The 22,769-nt window shown below is 35.9% G+C and overlaps 1 protein-coding gene across 2 annotated transcripts in view; it reads right to left on the bottom strand.

Moving 5' to 3' along the window:
- Window positions 1-22,769, bottom strand: part of VWA8 (von Willebrand factor A domain containing 8) — a 183,239-nt gene that overhangs the window by 134,810 nt on the left and 25,660 nt on the right. Inside the window, exons 1-6 of one of the 2 annotated variants that reach the window (XM_071448325.1) lie at window positions 15,202-15,336; window positions 10,429-10,596; window positions 8,550-8,714; window positions 8,109-8,158; window positions 7,679-7,787; window positions 4,840-4,944 (exon numbers count right to left, since the gene is read on the bottom strand). In XM_071448325.1, coding sequence (XP_071304426.1) covers window positions 4,840-4,944; window positions 7,679-7,787; window positions 8,109-8,158; window positions 8,550-8,714; window positions 10,429-10,488 — 489 coding nt within the window. In that variant the 5' untranslated portion in view covers window positions 10,489-10,596; window positions 15,202-15,336. Of the gene's footprint in view, window positions 1-4,839; window positions 4,945-7,678; window positions 7,788-8,108; window positions 8,159-8,549; window positions 8,715-10,428; window positions 10,597-15,201; window positions 15,337-22,769 lie in introns of those variants that run through there. The other variant, XM_071448324.1, reaches the window with a different exon arrangement.

Below are 22,769 nucleotides of genomic sequence, written 5' to 3'. Positions count from 1 at the left end.
CAGAGCTGCAGCTGACCACTCAGCTGAGTCCACAAAGCAGCCAGGCTATCCAAAAGAGACATGCAAAGGTTGGAAGATTCTCTGCATAGGAAGGAAAGAGAATTTTCCAAAGAAGCAGAGGACTGAACTGCTTCACAAGGAGCAAAATAGGAACTGCAAGTGCAAGATGGGATGGATTGATATATGAAGTCTGACAGATTCCACTACAATGGTATGTATTGGCACTAAGAGCATCTATTAATGCAAAACCCCAAAGATTATAAAGTATTTTTGCAGGAGTAAGAAACAAATCCTTCCTTAGAACAAAATTTGCAACAGAAATATCTTAGAAGAGAAAATAATTCTGAAGAATTCTTTCTTGTCTAGACATGAAATAGAATTCCAGTCTTACAAGCATTCCTAAGTACTGTGAGGTAGGGAAAAAGTTTTCATTGAGAAGGTCAGGTAAGATTAAAGTGGATGTGCAAGTAATACAAAAATGAGTAAAAGCAACAAAAAAACTTTTATTTGATATAAGATCAAGACAATAAACACAGAATTAATCAAAGCATGAAAAAATGTAGGAAAATTCTAGGCCTTTAGAGTGAAGCTAAAAACGGATATAGACTAAAAGTGACTTGCTCATTTATTAAGACAAATCTCTTCTGTCTGTATTTTTCTAAAATCTCATGGAAAGATTCTCCTGATTAGAAGGTAATAAAACCAAACAGTGGGTGTTTCCAATACTGAGAAAAAAGGTGCACAAAAGGCATGTGAGAATTAAAAGAGTAAATGCAAAACATCCAATAAATCTGCTGTAAAATACTCAACATTTATGGCACAATGAAGAAATAAGTATAGAAAATGTGGAGCCTCTTATTCCCCACCATGCTTAGCCTAAATGAAGCCAATCAGTTTTATAAAAGCCTCTAAGCTGCATATAGAAAAGAAAACTCCAGTGCTGTGGGAAACATGCTCAAGGTTATTGTTTGACAATGTTTAACTGGAAGCTGTTTTCCTTGAAATCAGTGATCTCTCCATGCCTCAGTCTTGCAGAGAAAAACCACAGATACTTTAAAACTTAATTTTTACAATTATATTTCAAATGTTCATCTGTCAGTCAAAATAATTTCTCATGCCAGTATTTCATGAAAGTCCAGAATAATTTTGAAGACCAAAATTCCAACCAACTCATATTTTCCTTTGTCAGATCTTCTGAGTTAAGGATCATCTTTAAGGATAACAGTACAAATTGATACAGTTGCCAAAGTGCAGAAACTTCAAATAAGGGTAAACAAAGCCACATCACTGGCAAGTTCATTTTGGTACTTCAGTCCTGACTGTTGCAAGCTAGTGAATTAATGATTGCTGCAAACTGTAGCACTTGTACAAATACTTTTGTATGTTAAGCACCTCTAAAGACCACTGGTGATGCTGGATTAGTGCACAATCCTTAAATGCATTTCTTTTAATGCTAACTAATTTGAAACAAGGAGTTACATTAGAATCAAATTAAAAACTTGGTTGATAGACATCCTTTTTTCTTCAACATTATTCCAGGTGGGGTCTCACCAGAGGGAAATGGAGGGGCAGAATCCCCTCTCTCAGCCTGCTGGCCAAGCTGCTTTTGATGCAGCCCAGGGTACAGCTGGCTTTCTGGGCTCAAAGCTCACATTGCTGGCTCACGTGAAGCTTCTCATCCACAAACTCTCCCAAGAAAATACCTTCCCTCCCAGGGAAGGCATAAGTCAATATGTCACATTATTTCATTTCTGAGCATGAGAATTACAAGTAATGCCTAGATCTTGGTGCTGCCTCAGTAAGCAAGGTGCATAAGGAAAGGATTTCTCCAAGCTGAAGATAACATTTGGGAAGACAGTGCTTTAAGAATATGATCTCTTCAGGAAACATGGACAGCAGTTTACAGCTGCCAAAACTACCTGTTTGGCATAACCACAGTCTGTCTCACTTCTCAGCTCCAACAGGTGACTGCAAGGGAAAATACCCTGAAATTAGGGTATGTTATCCTATATTACTACATCCCCATATCTGCCTCTGAGCACAACACCTAAACCGTACATTCCATTATCTGAAATTTGGGGTTTTTTTCTTTAAATGTTAGCTGAGCTTAAGAAGTAATTTAATACACAAATTAATCCATCAATGCCAACACACTTCCAGTATTTTTTTGGTTTTTTCAATTCTTGTTACCACCCAGTTAAGATTAGCATTTCCTTTTACACAGAAAGAAGTACTCAGTAGCAGTTATTACCTGAACACTCTTACAAAACCCATAAAAAAGAGAAATCTTGCTTCTGGTAGACTCCTCTCCCTCCCCATTCTTATAGAATGCAAAAAACAACCTCTTATTAAAATTTATACATTTCTGGAGCTGCTATTGTTATAAAATCATTATAAACAGATGTTCCTCAATACAACCAGTTATTTTCTGTATTTCTTAAGGTTCATTGCTTAACAAGATTTGTGGTGCGCAAATAGAATTAAGTTCCAAATAAGATTATGTGTATTTGTTGACATAGTAAGTTTGTGAAGGTAGTGATGAGGAAGACTTTCTTTAAAAAGAGGAAAATTAACACAGAAAATTCCATGAAAGAGGTACTTAAAAGCAGATTATTATTTAGAAAGAAAGTTTTATGAGCCAAATCAATCTGTCTTATACAAGAAGCAAAAGAATACACAACACAAAGTTAAAGAAAAGAAATAGAAAATTAAGCTGATGGTGTAGAACACAAAGACATTCACCATCTGTAACTGAAGGAATAAACAAAATGACAAAGTATTTAAAATAAAGGCATATTAAAATAGAAGTGACTGTTACTGCTCTGCTCACAGATAAAAGTCTATTTATACACAGACAATTGATCTTATAGGCAACTTTAACCACCCCATACTGTGGTGGAAGGAAAGCATGACACAGAACACTGAAAGGTCAGGCTGGATGGGACCACAGGGGGTCATCTGCTCCAACCTCCCTGCCCAAGCAGGGTCATCCCAGAGCACGTGGCACAGGATTGTGTCCCTATGGTTCTTGAAAATCTCCAGTGACAGAGACCCCACAACCCCTCAGGGTTCCAGTGCTGGGTTACCTGCACAATAAAGCATTTCTTCCTCGTATTCAGATGGAAATTCCTGTGCAACAGTTAAAGACAAGTGACAAATTACTTCAGGTTCTGGACTTCAGGCCATATGGGCTTACTCGGAGAAGTAGTAGGTAGGACCCCACAGGAATCAGCTTTGATGGTTCAGAAAAGCTAGCAAGTCATTCAGGACAACCTTCTAATCAAATGCAAGGACTGTCCATCCCAAAACCGAGGAAAACAAGTAGGAGAGCAGCCCAGTTACATAGGGAATATAGGACTGAACTCCAATGCAAAAAGGAGGGGAGAGAAGAATGTGTCAGCAGGCATGTCAGGCAAACATTTCTCACGCACATAAGCTTGGTTTTAGGGAAACCAAATATTTGCTAGCTACAAAGTTGGTTATTTCTAAATATGAACGTAGAAATAATATCTAATTTTCAGGACTGAAAGACCTGGTTAAAATGCTTTAAGGTTAATTTTCAGCAACATATGTAACTGCTACAACATATTAAAAGTTAAAGAAAGATGACACTGCTTAAGTTTTAAAACTTAAATAAAATAACCCATCATAATTATAGGCTTTGTACACTTCTATTAAACACGGATAAACCAACAAAACAGATCTGACCAACAAGAAGCAACAAAAAGTAACATAGACCAAATCCAGAGACTAATACAATCTATAATCATGCAATAGTGAATGTACTTTGTACATGTGATATTTACATCTTTTCAGAATCTTCTCTTAAACAATGCCAGATGTATTTTTTAAGCATTTGACTACCTTAATCATACAAGTAACTACTTTCAAATTATTAACCACTTACTATATAATAAGGACTTTTCTGTAGTCTTTAACTGAGGTCTAAATATTCCAAAGATCCTAGAGGTTTCACCTTTTACTATAATGAAATTAACTAGTTTATGAGGGCTTTTTAAAATACTGTTACGAAAGTTTTAAGCATTAGCAATAATGTAGCCATTTAATTTACTTAAGATTTCTGTTTTTATACAGAAGTAATGAAGTACCATGACCTGAAGTACCAGGTGCTGAATTGTATTCCCATTCATCTGTTTAGCCCAGAAATAAGTTCTACACCTTTAAAACCAGATCCAAGAGCAAAGGGAGGGTGAAGCTTGGTGCGCAGTTTGTGAGCACAGAAGCTTCATTTTCACTGCCCCCCAATTCCTCACTCAGTGCACGTTGTCTGCAGCACAGACAGCAGGACAGGGCTTTCCTTTGCTTTTAGTTAGTTTTTAGCTAGCTGAGGCAGAGATGTTCCCCGGACTGTGTTTGTTTTTTTTGTTGTTTTCTTGGAACTGTTCAGCCCTGCTGAAAACCCAGAAAAACACCAGGAGCTCATACCTGTGGCCCACCAGGCCCCAGGATGCAGTGTTTTCCAGTGCAGGAGGGACTGATAAGAGACTGAGCAAGCTGAGCTGCAGCCCATACAAGGACTCTCAATTTGCCATCTCTTCAGAACAGCAAGAGGTTCCATTGTTTAATATTATTTATTTTTTCCATGTTTGTGAGTGCTTTGCTTGTTAAATAAATAGTTTTTTCCACTTTTCTCAAAGGAGGTTAACCTCCCGAACCAGTTGGGGAAGAGGCCACTTGAATTTGCTTTCTAGAAAAGACCACTTCTGAAGTTTCCTCATAAATTTGCCCTAAAGCAGGACATACCATTAATCAGGAGAACTACAGCCATAATCCATCACTCCCTAGAATTATAATACAAAAATATTGTTCAATACTTACTTTTAACATGTCTTTGACTGCAGTTCTGCCTTCCTTTCCAAGGAAAAGATGATAGGGGTAAAGTCGGTCAATAACATGCTGGACTGACATCACAGGAAAGGAATCCTAATTCAAATTTTAAAAAATTGAAAAAATTATTGGCTCATTCTATCACCAGCCATTAACCCAAAATTCTGCACAGCTTTGAACTTAAAATAAGACTGTAAGGGAAATATACAAAGGACCACTACAAGCGGTACTTGACTAGATGTCAAAACAGGCACTCCTCAGGGGTAATTCATTATAATTTAAGTGTCCAAAGTAGATTAGAAGAACTATGTTCTAAAAATTATTTTCTTTCCTGAGCATAAATGGAAGCTACAGTAACTGGCTCAGATACCTAAAGACAAATATGGCCAAGAGAGACAAATCCCATCAAAGGTAAATGAGTTTCACAGTACTAGAAAAAAAACCATATGACAAGAAATCTGTGTTTCAATAATAATCTACACATTCACAGCAATTTGTAGTATTTAATTTTGATTCTATTATATTGTACCTTTTATTTTTTTTACTATCTCCCTGTTAGATTTAAGTACTAACTCTTCTGTCAATTGCTGCCTGAACTAGAAACACATTTGACTATTTTGCTGCAGCCTTAAAGAAAGAGAAATGCATTTATGACTACTGAAGATACTCTGCATAAAGCCTTTCCTGATAGAAAAAAGGCATTTCAAACTCTCTCTCAATTGATTAAATATAGATCGTTTGCTTCGAAATTGAATTGCAAATTTTTAAGGACTATTTGTGTGTAACACTAGTGGAAAACAGTCATTTGACCGGCACTATCTTTTTAAGCCTTCAAAGCAAATAAAGCAATTCAAATAAAATTAACTGATTTTCAGTTATACACTTGGATTTACATAAGCACACAACTGAAAGAAGAGTTCCTTGGAAATGAAACCAGGAGATGCATATTTTATGAAATGCGTAATTCAATTTATAAGCAGTAACACTATTTATAATGTTCCACATTAAAAAAACCCAGTAAAAATAAACCATTTATTGCACTATAGTAAATGTACAGCTTTAAGGATCAGGGAGCCCCTTATTGCATTTTAAAAGCCCTCCATTTATATATAAAGACATACCATATAATTTTTCCACATTATCTCAAATTAGTAATAATTACAATGGAGTGTATAAAATAAGCCTCTTCAGAAAAAGACCTTACGAAAAAAATCCCTTTTGTCAGGCAGGAGTTCTCAAACTAAGAAATTATGTTTTGGGACTGTGTGACTCTATGACAGAAGATAAGAAACTACTCATCACAATGCACTCTCTTCACACTAACTAAACTAGAAGCAGAGTATGGCACTGACCCAACATACAAAGGAAAAATGATGTAGCTCGAAATCACTGAGCACAGTTTAGAAATCCAAGTGATTAAAACTAATTCTAAAAGAAACAGTTTCCATTTACCTAAAAAAGACACTGTCATACAATGTAACAGTTCACATTCTCTAATGTAAAATAAAATGCTTCCTTCACTCCATAGTTTAGATAATAGCTTAGGGCTCATTTTCTTTCTGTTACTCTGAAAGCCATCTGGCATTCATTTAAAAATAATTTTTCACTTTGCGGCTCAAAGAATAAAAAGTTGCAATTTATTTCAAAATCCAACAATATTTTTTCCCAAAGCCCTTCAAATACTACTTCATTTCACTGAGCTTGAATTTTCACCACTTCTTAATATCTAATGTAGGACCCCTAATTCAGAAAACAAATTCTGTCTGTAAGTATCCAGCACAACTGAGGGGATTGTGCACCACAGTAACACAAGTAATTAATATGCTTTAATGTTTATAATCCAATAAAATATGTAGGAAGCGAAGTGCTGCTGAGCAGTACCATAGATAAAATGACTGCACATGAGCCAACAGAGAACTGTATAGAGTTCCTTCTACAGACACCTGCACCTTGGAGAGTGGGTCTCAGAAACTCTCCTGGCATTTTACCCTCCTGGGTTGCCTTCCTGCATGTGAAAGGGCACAAACCCCTCTCTATACAGATCTCATGTTCCTGATTTCCGTCAGGAAGCACCTTCCATGCAAAAAGTCTTTGACTTTTTACCATGGAATTATAAAGTCCAAGGGATAAAGGGCTATCCAGGAAAGCAGAAAGACTGACACAGCTTTAGTCCTGAGCTGCCTGACATGTCCCTGTGAACTCTGTGGATATACAATCCCTATTTCTGTCTGGACTTAGCTGTCAGGAAGCACTGCATCTTTGAGAGTGCACAGCCTGCGTCTTCACATAATTCTCCATTTCTGTTTCTTCTAAATCCACCAGTCAGCCCAAAGACCTAATGTAGGCCTCCTCTCATACAATTTAACTCTTTCCCATGCCCACATTTGTTTTGAGTCCTTTAAGGTGTCAGTGGAGAGCAACAGGTACCTTTGTAATGCAATCAATCTGGCTTACATATGTAACATTAAATACAAAGCACTTTTAGGTTGTGGTTTTTATTTCTCTCTACTTGCTACCTCAGTGCCATCAGATAAATTGTAGATGCCCTGAAGTCTGGTAAGGTGATTTACCAGAGGGGGTAAAATAATAAATTGAGCACTAAGATACATATATTTAATAACAACACAAATCTTATGTCATACCATACTTTGTTCTTCAGTATTATGCTGTATGTTTGGAGACTTTTCTCCCTCAAACTATCCTTAGTGTTTTCAGGTTTGTTTTTTTTCCAAATATTCACATTAATCTTCTTCTAACAACATGAATAAACCAAATCTAATTCTGAGCAATTTTAAACCCATACGGTTTCACAGCACATGTATGCACATACCAAAATCTGAACTGCAGCCGATAAGCTGTCTAAAGGAAAATCTGGAAGTCCCAGTGTAGAAGATTCTTGAGAGCAGAGAGTTGTAGCAAAAGACAGGAGCTGAGAAATTCTGCATATGAAAAAGTAATTACAGAGTTTTATACATGCTAACTGTATTTAAAATACTAAAGCATAAAATGTTAAATATAGTAAAAGATGCTGAAAATACTTCTGAGTGCACACAAGTAAGGTGTGACTGAGGTTCTAAAGCACTAAGGATTCATTATATGAAGGCTGCATTGAAAAAGCTGTGCAAGCATACGCCCACACGTATTAAAAATTTCTTCACTTCTGGTCTCTATGCAGTTATAGAGACACAAAAATAGCATGGAATTCTGAAAGGACATAGTTTCTTCATTCAATTTCTTTTTTTCTAATTATGAAAAATTACCTCTCTGTGGAAATGTTTGATCCAATTGAATATAATAGCTGAAGATGGTCCTGGAAATAGAACATAAAATCACAGAGTAAATTAGTTTTGGCATCGTATTGTGGGTCACAGGTCATGATATGAAGCATTCTCTATCTTTCCCTCTAATTTAGACATGAGGATTTTATTCACTCCTTGTCACACAATTAATTTTATTTAAGAAGAAAAAAAAGATCAAATTCTTTCTTTAAGAATTTGTGCTATGAAATTTACTTTTCTGCTGCAACATTCCATGGCAGCTCTAAGACTTGTCAGGAATTTACTACGCAATACGAAAATATGAAAAATGCACCTTAAGATAAATTTGTTACTCAAGAATTCTTTTCAGAGATGAGGTAAGTAAAACATAACATCAGAATATCATCTCTACTCAATACAAATGATCCAGTCTACCACACTCACCTTAAAGGGCAGATGATAAACATCTCTTGCTTGAAATCGAGAGCGGAGGGGTGGATCCAAAGGGTTACCAGAGTATTTAGGTACTGGCAGGCCCAAGGCTATCACTCGAAAATCTTCACTAACCCGAACAATCTTCCACGCATCTAACTCTGATTTGGTATGCTCCTAAATAAATTAAAACAAAGCAACAGGAAAAAAAAAAGCCCACATTGCATCATTAAAAATTTATGATGACTAAGCTCCAGCTCAATTAAAAGCCCCAGTCCTTCAGCCTAAATGTGGTAATTTCTCAAATGTTCTCGTCTTTCATGCAATAACTAGAAAGACTTGAACTAGACAAATCTGTGGATGATAAAAACAAGTTTTTCCAAAATGAACATAGAAAAAATGACTAATTAGGTATAACTTTCAGACCTTTTTACAAAGAAAAGAAAATAAACTGATGACAAAATATATTTTATTCTAAAACATTAAAAGTGTGTTACAATGAACAAGATTTTTTCTTCTTTATTTCCCTCTCTTATAAGTGTAAAGGCAACTAAAATCTCCATTTTAGAAGCTCCATTCACAAATTATACTTCATTTTATGAAATAATACATAATTAGTCTCCCTCATTAGGACATTAAATGTTGTATTATGTCAAGTAAAGGATTCTTGACATAAAAAAAGGCTCTCTCTATCCATATCACAGTTAAGTCCTCCCTGAAACTATACATGAATACATTTCCTTCAGACCTAAATGCTCAGTAATTATTCACACAGGAGAAGCAAAATTGAACATTAGTTTATATAATACAATAGTCCCCAAACAACAAAACAACAATATTAAATTTAGCATTGTAGCAAGAGATTTATTTAATTCATATACTATTATCAGTGTGCCTGAGGCAGTAGTTTTGAAACATTTAATCATCCAAAAAGTGTTTAAAAGGAAGAGAGATGTTTTACAACCAAATATTAGTTTGAATTCTCATTTTAATTTTTTAAATACAATTACATTTTAAAAGCTTGTTTTTGAAATATAATAATAATAATGCTTCCAGTAATTGCATCTACCAATTAAATACTACAAAAATTTTTTTGATGGTACATCAGCACAGCTGGCAACCTAATACAATGGACATCAGTGTCTGAAGGCTTATTGCAAATTTCTTTGCTGTGCCACATGGGTTTGAATCATACGCCTAACCACAGGTGTGACAGAATAGAAACATGAGGAAACAGGTGAGGAAGCAGATATCAGACTGACAGGTATGTGACTGGAAACTACAGTACATGGAACTAAGATGCAAAGTACTACTGAAACTGTCAAAAAAAAAAAAAGCCTGAAGAGTATCCCTCCAAGCAGTGGGACTCAAGGCCCAAAGAAATGAAAATGGTTTAAAGCAGTAATGACAGCAGACACTGAAATCCATTTCCAATCAAAGGAAAAGCCTCTAACCATTTTCTATAGTTTAGACTGCTGTTTACATATACTTTTGTAAATTAAAGGCAAAACAGGGACTGAATATAGAGATATGCATCTTGACCTTATTCTTTCGGTATCCTAATATTTTAAAAGCTTAGCAACAAGGCTACTTCCATGCTGAAGCATTATCTCTACTTCATGGCAACAATTTCAACTTAAGTATCTTTTCACGAGGACATTTTAGTTACTCTCACATTGTGGCTTTCACATTTTAGAAACATACAGGCTTCATACAAGGTTAACATGGACTACTCTTTTTCATACATAGACAACATAGAAAAAAACCATTGAAACCTTGGTGAAATTTCCCCCATTTGACTCCTAAGTACTCTCTCCTTCACAATAAAATTCCAGCACTACCAAGAAGAGGAGGGAAAAAAAAAAAGAAAATTCAAATAGCATTTCCATACCTGCAAAAGTTTGTCATAACGATCTGCAGACATGAGAAAACGACCATCTTCAAGCTGCATTTCCCTGTTCTCCAGCAAATTGTTCAACACTGGCAGGACGTTCCGCTCAGCCTTCTCCAAGCCTTCCAGAACAAGGATTCTGCCTTCAGTAGCTGCACGAACTGCACACTTTAAAAAAAATATAAAGTCCCCCAACATTTTAACAAGCTTTGCATAAGTAATTCAAACAATTTTTTGTTGAAAAAGAACCTCCAAGTTCTTCCAAGAACTTTCCCAAAACAAGATTTATTTCTGTAAGAATGACTCTCAGTAGCGGTGGAAGGGTGACACATTCATGAGCTGGAGTTTTACTGCTTAACTATTATGGGGACTGACAGAAGTTCCAGTATTTTGTACCAACAGCATAAGATATAAAACCTTACAGAATTTTAGACCAAACACAGTATGTATATATATATAATATATATTTATATATATTTTATATATATATTTATATTTATGTCGCATCCTTTATTATTGATGTCACATAATATTCTTTCTACTACTTTCAGGTAGTTTAACACCACCCAACAATTCTGGAATAGCATTTTTAACAGAAAACACAATCAAGGAGGTTTTACCTATTTACATCATATTAAGACATTTAGAAAAAAGTCCAGTATTCCTTTATATTTTTCTGAATATTCATCAGCATAATTCATCCTCAGTACATCATTTTAGTTTGATTAGAATGTGTGTTGAAACCAAACAGGGATGATGAAAGCAAAATAGTGCCACAAGTAATCAGACTTTTAAAAGAGTGATAAAAGGAATCATTTAATTTAAAATTATATTCCCTGACTGAGTATGGTCTTCTACAAAACCAGAATAAAAATGCAGCCATTAACTTGATAATCCTTTGAAAACTTAGGGTTAGAAAATGGTTTCTTTTCTACTTTATTGGTTGTTTATATATGGCTGCTTCTTAAGTGGAGCCAAAAGGTAAAACTAACCTCTGGTGCTGATGATTTTGTGCAACTTTGTTACAAGGACATTAACTCAAGTACATTAAGTACACTTGATATCTAATATTCATAATTACTGCCCAGTAAAGGACTCTGAAATACAATGCATTCTTGTCTTCTTCTGATTTGCAGAAATTTAAGCTGATAATAATGTGGCAGGTTTGGGCACAGGCAACATTTAGAGGCACCAGAGTCTTTCTTTGCATTCCTATCACATCTAAACACAATTTCAGACACAAGCACAGTTGCAAAGGGAGAACAAATGAAATCTTTTCCCAGCATGTCTCCTACAAACTCCTACAGAAGAACCTGTCATACAATGCTAGATGAAAATCAGTGATGAATACAATAGATGCCAAAAAATAGGTCAGTGAGAAAGAAGGAAGATATGAAAAAGAATAATGAAGAAGCACCAGAATACAAAAATAACCCACCAAAAAATTACATATGAAAGCAGACGCATAAAAGACAAATGCATACGGATAAAGTAGGAACAAAGATGCATTCAGCACAACAAATTAATTGCTGCATGGGTTTAAAGCACACAACTGACTCAGACACCCATCTGAGGAGACACAGAAGACACCTGCCCTGGTTTCAGAGAGGGGTTGGAGCTCAGAGCCACACGGGTTGGCCAGGCTGCTGTTCTATACCACACAGGTCACCACGAGGTGTGGCTTCAGGGGAAGCCAAGAGTGAGCACACACCACGGGTGGGACACTGCCTCCACCCTCTCTCTGGGAGAGGTAGCCAGGACCAGCCATGAGGACCGTGCCCTTCCCATCCTATCCCTCAGGAGAGTGTGGCTCAGGGTGATGAAAGCAGCTGAGCCCAGTGGAGCCTGGCAAAATGGTCTGGAAGTGAAGCTGGCACAGAGCCAAACCTCAGCAGGTGCCAGTGCAGGAAGTGGCCCTGGGGAACAAAGTGGCAGCAAAACCAGGACAAGAGGAGCTCAGCCCAAACCAAGCCCCAGAGGCAGGGACTGATCAAAAGCCACAGTGCCTGACAGTCCCAGCAGAACTGTCCAGAAACAGGTGGCATGGCATAATGTGACCTGGTTTTCAGGAGGTTGTCCATCACTGCTCTCTATTGTCTCGGAGCTAGGGATGGGAAGCACTGACTGTGGGAGCTCTCACCATCTTGTCTTTGTCTGGGCAAACCAGAACTAAGCTGAGGTGATGAACACTTTTTGTGTGTTCACAAAGCATCTTTTTTTTTTTTTTTTTTTTTTTTATACCTTTGTTGCTAATATTGCTGCTTTTACTGTGCATTTCTTATTCCATTGCTGTTTGCTTTCAGTAAATTGCTATCTCAACCCACATCTTGGACTTTGTTCCTCTCCCACTAGAGGGGGAAGGGGGAAAGGGAAGAGGCTTATTTGCAGTTTAATTTCTATCTGGTGTTAAACCACCACAACACTAACCACTAAGATGAATCAAGATACTTCTGTGCAATTTAGAAGCATAACTAACAACTGGCAAATTAGCCATGGAGTAAACTTTTCACATCACTATTAAGATGGAAACAATTCCTAATTATTAATATATCTAATCTGGATTCAAGCAAACATTACTGAAAAAAAGCACTCGTAAATCCTGGTACGGATCTCCAGATCAAGTTCCCTTCTTAAAAACACAACACCTTTATATTTAGCCTCATAATCAGTATCTGAGGAACTTAGATTAAGAATAAATCCATTAAACAAGGACTAAACCTCAGATTATTTCTCTTCCACTGAACCACTAATTCTTCAAAAAAAGCAATGAATTTTTTTCTTCATTTGGGACATCATACACTACCTAACAGGCAACATAAAATCACCTCTCTCCTCATCCCATAATATGTGTACAAAGAACAAATTTTCTACTAACATTCTTCCCTAGGAAGGTCATTGGTCATGTCAAAAATCTGCTCCAACCTGCTTGAATAGAAAAACTGAGTCTCCAGCAAACAGTCCAGTACCTGGCATGAACAAAATGCTATTTTGTCTAAATGCAGCTTGGAGACATAGCCAGAACTTGTTTTAACAAACAATTTATTTGCCAAGCTGGTTGGATTCTGCATATTATAAGTCTATGAAGACTTTATGACTGATTTTTACTAGTCAGAGGAAAATACACATTCTGCTCATATGGTTTCAAAATATTTTGAGTATCCATAGAATCTTGTTGACTCATGTTGAGACACACACACACTATGGATGTGTTGAAGGAACAGGCTTCCAGTACTAACAAAAACCTCTCTCTTGAACTGGTATATGAAGAAAATCTGCTGTAGGGATAGACAGCAAATATAAGGAAGTGTAGAACAATCATTAATTTTGAGAAAGAGAATGCTCTCCATTAGCATTGCAATCCAGAGAAGCAGCTTACTACATACACTGGGCTGACTGCTGATCATCAGCTTACAGGATCAAAATTTAAAAAGTACAGAACTTGGAAACTGTTCGAAATTTTAATTCAAAACTCTATTTCTCAGGAAAATAAAATTTCAAATTATCTTTGCCTACCTATATGCACCTTTTACGATCAGATTCAGGAAAGGTTGAATGCACAACCACAGTTTTCTATTTCCTAATCAAAGACACCTCATAACAATGATACCACCACCACCCCTTGGGCACTAATTTACTCCGATGTTGTTTCTTCCATCTTCAAAGCATACCTGAATACTGGAAATTGTTCTCTAGAATACAACGAAGTAAGTGCACGCTTCATCTGCCTCTGAAGTTTTTGTGTTAAGTAGCCTAAGTCTGCTCTTAAGACCATAAGAGCTGAAGTATCCGTCTCTGATTCATACTGTTTCTGCATTCTGGTTGGTAATGAGTAGTAATTTTTTCCAATAAACTAGGCATACTACAAGGCAACCTCTGAAAACATCAGTTTTAGCTGTGTATTGATGGACTGGTATGGGAGCTAAAACGCATTTAAAAAATCAGAGGAAGGAAACTAAGTTTGCAATCTGTCACTGAAAATTATTTTTAAAAATGCTTCCAAGAAACAAATCTTCACAACTCTATAATGAGAACCCAGAGAGAGTTGCATTGACCCCCTCTCTCGTTAGTTTTGTTCACTCAAAGTCTAACATAAACCATAAATTTGACAGGGGGGGTTTATATCATGTAACCTTGTCACTAAATTGGAGATTAAACATATTCATTCTTGTTAAAAGGTCATGAAGGATTTGTTAAAAGTTTACTTGCAGATTTATTGTCACTGCAGCAAAGGGATTATTTTGCTCATCAGAGGACAGATGCTGCTGCCTCCCACCTGTGCTGCCAGAGCTCTGGAAGGCTGGTAACCTGGATACCTGCTCCAGGGAATACCTGCAGCTACCAGAGGCTGGGAGCAGAAACACTTCACAGAGCATTGCTCTCATTGTAGCGGCTTTATGCAACAAATACATTATGCAGAATGCTTACAATGGTTTCACACTGCACCTACCAAAAAAAAAATATCTTTAAAGGCAAAAACACCTTAGGAGCAAGACAACTCTAGGCAGCCTTTCATTGACTTTTCTGTAGCTGAATTATGGTGAGCAGTGCAAAATATGAAAATGCAGGAAGCTGTAAACCCCAATTTTGACATAAATCACAGTGTATAAACATATGGATGAAGTTATATAGTGTCAGAACAGGAAGGACAGAAAAAAGCTCACCACAATGCACACGCTGAAATGCAAAAACATTGGAGAAAGAAGACATTTTTACATAGCTTACCAAAATAGTTTGTAAAGCCACAAGAATTTTAACAGTATAGTTTTCACATACCAGAACTGAAGTGGTAGTTCTTTTCTCTCAGGAAAATGCTTATTGCACACCAGAACATTCTGATTGTCCTGAAATCCATGAGGAAGGTTCTTGGGGAACTCCAAAGAACTTTTTTCAGATCTGGGCATCATTCAGAATATGATGGACAGACTACATTTCAGAACTGTTTTATAATTAAAAGGCCGGAAATTGCTCAACAGTAATCAATAACTGTGTCTTTTACAGGAGCTACCTCAAGGTACAATTTAGGACTTTTTTAGATGATGACTTGCCCCTGCTCTGAAATCTACATCCCTATAATGACATCTCAAGCACAGCAACCATAAGAATATAGAAAAACAACAGTACAAGCAACTCAGTGAACACAAGAACTAATGAGGTAAGGATTCTCTACATCTGCAGCCTACGTTTCAGATGTCCCTTCCAATGGAATATCTTGTTCCCACCGCCCACACAATATCCCACACAAACTCATCCACCCAATTCTTTCCAATCATTTCTGTAGCTCATAAACATCACAACAATGTAATGTCCAGATGTCGCTTATGATGAAAAAAGATCCTGAACAACCATCTGGTAAAGACAAAACAAAACTTGGGCTGGTCTGGAGCTAACAAAATGGTGACTGGCTGCAGCAGGCTGACAAAACTTGAACTATTAAATATGTGGTACAGTCTACCTTCCATAGATGAGAGGTTTGAGTCCCTGTAACCTACCACGCTAACAAATATCACAAAACTCAAAGGAAATTGATATCTTCTAAGTTCATTTCCACTAATCAAATACAATTAATCCAACCTCTAAAATTTAAATTGTTAAAACTACCCAACAAGTAAAAGATAACAGGAAAAAAAAATGACAGAGAAGCAGAATGGAATATGAGGAGCTTTTACTGTCTCCTACTGAGGAAACTAATTTGTTAGACTTTGAAAATATGTGTAAAAGACATATCTAATGGTATGTCTCTACCAAAGACTATATTGTAAGTATTTGTTCAGCTTTAAGGCCTCTTAATTCCCTAGCCATTGTTTTCCCCCATGAGTTGAGCAAACTAGAAGCCTGTTGAGCCACACTAAAATACATGACTACTTACTGGACTGAAGTAATAGAATGCTACAATCTCAAATTTGCTCTGACTGCTCTTAGAGACAGGTGTCACTTCTGCCGAATTCCAGTCACCTGGGACTTCCACAGTTGACAAGGACTGCTGGTAAATGACTGAATATGAGAAGGCTTTCTCCAAAGTAAAAGTATCAGTAAAAACTGCACAGTAAGATAAAGGCCTACTAAAGCCACATTCAGCCACTTTAAAAACTAAAATGTCACATTTTAATGAAAACTTAAAGCTATCTTTTTCCTTAAATATTTTGAAAATCTTATACTAGCTCTTTAAAATAAAATGTATTTATTAAAAAAAAGTTATGAATGTATAATGCCATTCCAAGATGAGAAGACAAACAGGCATACCATCTATCCAAAAAAGTGTATTCTATCTTCTGTAACAAAAAAATTTTACTTTGTAGATGATGATTAGCTACAGTTTTGCATTTTTGAGCTTAGGCCACAAACATACTGAGTTACACATATTCCAAATGTGATGTTCATATTTAATGAAAATCAATGTAATAGTAACTAAAATGATTAGTCAAATTAAAAAGGTAACTTAAGAACTAATTCAACTAATTCAACACCCTCTGTAATGGAGCAGGGGACTACATCATCACTATTCAGCCTACCTCCCCACTGAGTTAATCAATTGTTTTCTGGGTAGGTTTTATAGCTATTTTTCTCCTGTGAGTTTAGCAAAATTACAGAGCAGGTACGGTTATCCACTCCTTTTTTTTATTTAAATACCCACAAAAGACAGAAAAATTGCAGTATACCAGAGTACCGTCAGCCAGGCTAGCTGGTATCCAAAGAGGGAATCCAGCAGTCTGCGGTAGTTAGTGTTTCAGTGAGGATGAATGGCCTGAACTGGTGAGCAGCTATTTCATGATGTTATACCATGGCACAGAATGAAAAGCAGCTAAAGAAATAAACTCCTCAATTTATTTGAGTTTCGAATCAAAAAATTTGGCTAGAAAAGTTTACCCTAGGAAGTGAATCAACATATGATAAGAGCATAAATATGTAAATGTGAGAAGAACTGGAACAGTCCTTCATTTCAGTCATTGATTTTTGTTTCCCCAGTCACTGATTTCACCTTTCTCCACACAATTTTATTTTCCATTTTTGAAGTAGCATACGCCAAGTGATCTGGTTTTACTTCCATTACCCCTTACCTTAACATGACAGTCAGGTGTTTTTGCAACAGTACCTGCACATTGTATTTACAAGAAATTATGTGCCTGCCTTGGTAGGGTCCAGCTATTTTAGCTGCTTTACAAGACTCTTAGTATGAGATTACATATTACATCAGGTACGTGAAACATTTTGCCTCATGGCCAGAAACCAGGCCCAGCAGAAGGCAAACTGAGGTTCTTAACAGATTTATTAGTAAAAGAACCTACAAATAAATAAACCTAGGCAAGGTTTATCTTCTGTACAGGAATAAGGGAGGAGGGCAATTTAAATTTTTCTTCCTGATGAGCAGCACAATAAAAAGAAAATCACATACTTGACTGATATCTAAAAATTATGAAGTTAGTTATCACTCTTAAATCACTTTGACTCAGAGCACCATCCATCAAGTCCAAATTGCCTATGGATATTATGATCCCACATATTACAAACTATTGCTCCTTTCCCCATAGTAGGAAATAACAGCAGAAAAGGAAGTGGAATATATATGTAACAGATACAAAAATAAGAAAAAGAATCTCACACTTCTTATAAGGCATTATAAATACATGATCCTAATATTCCTCAATTACATCACAGATATTCATCTATATGCTCTGCACATCCAAACAAGATACCAGAGTCTGAACTGCTAGCCTAACAAATCCAGTGAATACTGACACTTTAAGAAGCATGAATGAAGTATTGCAAATGATTATACCAAAATCACTTCTATGAGATAAAAGGCTGCCATACAGAGCTCAACATGCATTTTTATTTTAGATAAAAGATATATTATGTCAACATCAACAAAGATTAATTTCATCCAAATACTTGTGATTTCTACCTAATATTTCTTTCTCTGTCTCCTCGTCTTTGTAGGAGAAACTAAGAAAATGAATAGGAACATTCACACTTTTGAGTGCACTGCTTGTCTCTTCTTTCTTCAGACTTCACTATCTTACTTCTTGTTCTAGGTACACAGACACTGCAGTGTTAGTCAGTCCATGAAATTATACTTTGTGACAATGTGGCTGTGGCTAACTTCCCAGCACATCAAAAACCCACTGCCACCTCCAAGGCAGTAAGTTAATAAATCACAGAATCACACAATTTTCACTCAGCGGTTAATTTTTGTTAAAAGCGCACGTCTTTAAGAAAATATAGAAAGTTTTTTATCTGTAAACACAAACATACATACATACGCATATACACACACACTCTCAAATATTATAATCTCACTCTCCAATATTATTATAATTCCATTCAATTAATCTCACATCTTATTTTATAATTCCCTTTCTAATCTGCTTTGATTAAAAGAAGCCAAACTCCAGACTGGGTAGTGCTACTCCAGGGGATTTCATGTTATGTTCATTTTACAGACAGTATAGCTTAAGAAGTCATTTTTATCACTTTGGGTGTTTAATTGTTTACTACATGAAGTGTTTCAAGCCATGTCAGAAGATTATTCTTCTGGTATCTTGACAATCAATTTTACATTTTGCCATTGTATAACTTAGGATGCTGGTGCAGTTAGGGATGTAAAAGTATTGAACTAAAATGAGTATGTTCATGTAGTTCAAAGACACTGCAAAACAGAGTCTAATTCTGTATAGACAGAAATGACAGTGAAATACATATATATCCACTCAGTGGATGCAGCTCAATCAGCAAATCTTCAAAAACATGACATCATATTTTCAATTATTCAGCACATAAGCTTATGACATCTTTCTACTTATTCCAGCTTCAGTTAACTTGACTGTCTTGAACAGAAAAGACTGTACACTTTATTACATGGTTTGTGTTTGGGAAGCTTCCTTCATTTAATGCAAATGCTGGAAGATAAAGAGTAAACAAAAATGGGCATTCTGGACAATGTAGTTTGCAACACAATCCTGGAGCAATACATATCTCAAGCACTAACAAAGTGGACTAGCTGTTCTCCCAAATTCACCTGCTATATTAAAATAATGTAGGATTTCCTTAGATGTAATAATTATTAATGTAGGAGGCTGCAGTAATAACAATTTAAACCAGGGATGTGACTTATGCAGCTGTACACACAAAATAAAAAGCAAAACTATACAGAAATGGGAAAAAAAAAAGACAAAAAACCTCAAATCAAGTTCCCTAATTTTTGGAAATACAATAGGCTATTAAAATCTTCTTACCAGTTCAATGAAGTTGACAGCTTAACTGTGAGATTTATAGAGGCAGAAAACCATTTTGCAAGACAAGTCTTCTATCAATAAAAGTAAAATCTGAAGGTGCCATTTAAATATTTAAGTAATATAAAGTAATTCTAATTACTTGATATACAACATAATTAAACCATGCAATAAATTAGAGAATAAAACCATTAGGTTACTTAATTAGCTCAGTAATAGAAATAATAACAATTTTGAGGCTTTTAACAGTGAATTAACAGCTGAAAGCCAAAATTAATGGCCAAAAGTAAAGACAAGCAAACAAAATTTTCTGCTGTCAATATATGAATTAAAACAAATAATTCATCATTACCTCATCATAAATTATTTATTTTACATTATTTTAATTGGCAGTGAATTTGACAGTTCAATGTTTACCTTTATTTTAATGATCTATTTCTGAGGTAAATAAACCCCTTTTTTTTCAGCCTTCATCAGATATCTCTTCTAACTACCTAACTCCAACTCTCCCACTTGATTCACTCTAGTACTAAGAAATACTGATATGCAAGAATATTTGATATGCTGGCCTTTCAATATGTACTTCAATATGGAATTTCAACAACTGCTTCCTAAGGACTGCCTCTCCAATATATTTTAATTAAGTATCTGCAATCATATTCCATAACTTCATATTAAAATATAGCAGATGTTTTGAAACCTCTGAGATAATAATTTACAGCATTTAATCTGTCACTGTTAAATGTGGAGCTATAAACAACTACAACATCTTAACAGTCACTCAGAGACAACTTTGTAAACCTTTCTGCATCTGCAAACCCAATGAGTCACTAAATTAAAGTTCTTTCTGGTCACAAGATGCCAGATTTTGTTATAGTATATTATTATTCAAAGTGTAAAATAACTACATTACTGTATTATGACTGGCTTACAAAGAGCCTCCTATATCTTAAACAACAGATAATTTTTATTGAAGCTGTAGAATTCAGACACAGGATGTCCTGGAAACCAGACTTTCAAGCTCTGCTGTCTTCTCTGGGGTGACATGAAGAGCAAGCATGAGAAAGGAAATAGTACAAAAATCTGAAAAGCAGAGTCTACTATCTTCAGTCACTCACATGAATTCACCTTTTCTTTGTCTCAGCTATGCCAACTGAAGCAATCCAAGCTCTTTAGGGAATATTTTGTTTGGGCTTCCTATTGATCTCAGTTAATGGTTTGTAGTTTAAAGAAGAGTAGTGTCAGGCTTCTCTAACGCTCTGAATTAGTACAGCATCTGCAAACCTCAAAATCATTAAATTAACTCATTGAAATTCAGGCACCAGTGTAATCTGTAAAACTGTATAGCTCAATAATAGAATGGAATAATTAGACTATGATGGTTCTAAACATAACTATGTACCATATTTTATGCATGTAACAAAAATGCAGGATGAGAAAACCTCAGCTGGAACATCATTATCTAGGAGATTCATCTTTCATATTTCCAGTATTTTGAAAGTGTTCATCTAAATACCAAGTATTTCTTTTCCTAAGTTCTAGTCAAAGCTTAAACACACATTGGTTATAAGTATAATGAGTGAAACATGAGCTCACCAAAGATGAAACAGATTCCAACAGATTTTAGTACTTTGGTGTCTTGCTAAAGCAAAGTCTTGGTCTGAAGTATTGCTGTGCTGGATTCTGGCAAAAACCTTTCAACTGAAAATTTCTAACCAACTGAGGAAGGTGGTCATCTTAGACCTTGATCTTAAGAAGCAAATCTTCCCAGAGTGTTCATGCTGGAGTGAGATGACTCAAAACAGAGTGAGACAGCCTCACTTCGTATAAATCAAAGTCTGGGATCAAAGTCTACAGACAAATACTCAAGTAACAGACCATCTCACATCTTAGTGAGCTTCTTACAGTCCTTGACGCAGTGGCTCTTACAAATGTTAGTTAATTAATGCTATTACACCATGGGTCAATTGCCTTGACTATCCTGTACCAAGGGTGAGGATAAGGCTGCCTGTAACAGCAGACAGGTGTGGAAGTGATATTAGTCTATGAGTTAATCCCAGAACCTACACAAATGCTCTTATCCTCTGGTAAATGAGAAGCCATTTACAGCCCTAAAACACAGTACGGTGCTTCAATTTATCTTCTATTGTGCAATCCTCACATTTCCAGATAAGAATGAAATAATTTGAAATCCTAGAAGTAACTGAAATAAAACATATTTAGATTAATTTTTAATTCTTCATTCTGATGATCTTCCACTGCTCAAAGCCATTTATTGTTGTTTCAAGAAAATCTGCTTAAAGGTTTCTTGAAAATTTGGAAGCTGAAAGAGACCATTGGGAATTTAAGAAAAAAAAAGAAAAATGTTTCTTTAAAAGAGAGAACAAGTTTCTGGTTTTCTCTCACAAAACACCTTTATGATGGTGATATCATTAACCTCTATAGCATCACCAACCAAAAACTCTTTTAGCTAACTCCTTCAAATTCATACTACATCACAGGAACTCTCCCGTCCTATCTAACCAGAAACCTAACTTCTGTAAAAATTTCGAAAATTTCAGGTATCTACGAAAACAGACATTACACTTCATGTCTTCTCTGGGGTGACATGTAGAGCAAGCATGAGAAAGGAAATGGTACAAAAATCTGAAAAAGCAGAGTCTACTATCTTCAGTCACTCACATGAATTCACCTTTTCAGAATCAGAAAGGAAACATTCCACTGATAATCTCTGAAGAGAAATCTTACCTAACCCAAGTCATTCTGTGACTGTGCAAAATCAGCTACTGGTCTGGAGCAATATGGATGGCAAGAGTGTTTAAATCATTATTTTATTCCAGGTCAACAGTGAGGTTTCAAATCAAATCTCCCAATTGTCTCCCTTTACTGTGCTTGGGTTTCACAACACAGAGCAGTCATTAAACACATGAACTAGATGCTTTCACAATTAGATCAGAAGATTCATTTCAGGAATACACCTAATGTACTGCAAATGTTGAGGAAGAGACATAGCAAGGGCAGTGCTCATCTCACTTGCACAGAATGGACCTTACTCTTACCAAAAATGGTCTGTCTAAATCAACACTGTAGTACTCTTAAGAGACAGAGTAGTCT

Source organism: Agelaius tricolor, unplaced genomic scaffold (assembly GCF_023055355.1).
Source record: "Agelaius tricolor isolate 1412-34295 unplaced genomic scaffold, bAgeTri1.0.p SCAF_26, whole genome shotgun sequence".
Taxonomy (NCBI): Eukaryota; Metazoa; Chordata; class Aves; order Passeriformes; family Icteridae; genus Agelaius; species Agelaius tricolor.
Note: the sequence above shows the minus strand (reverse complement) of the source record. Positions and strands in the feature narration are given on the sequence as shown.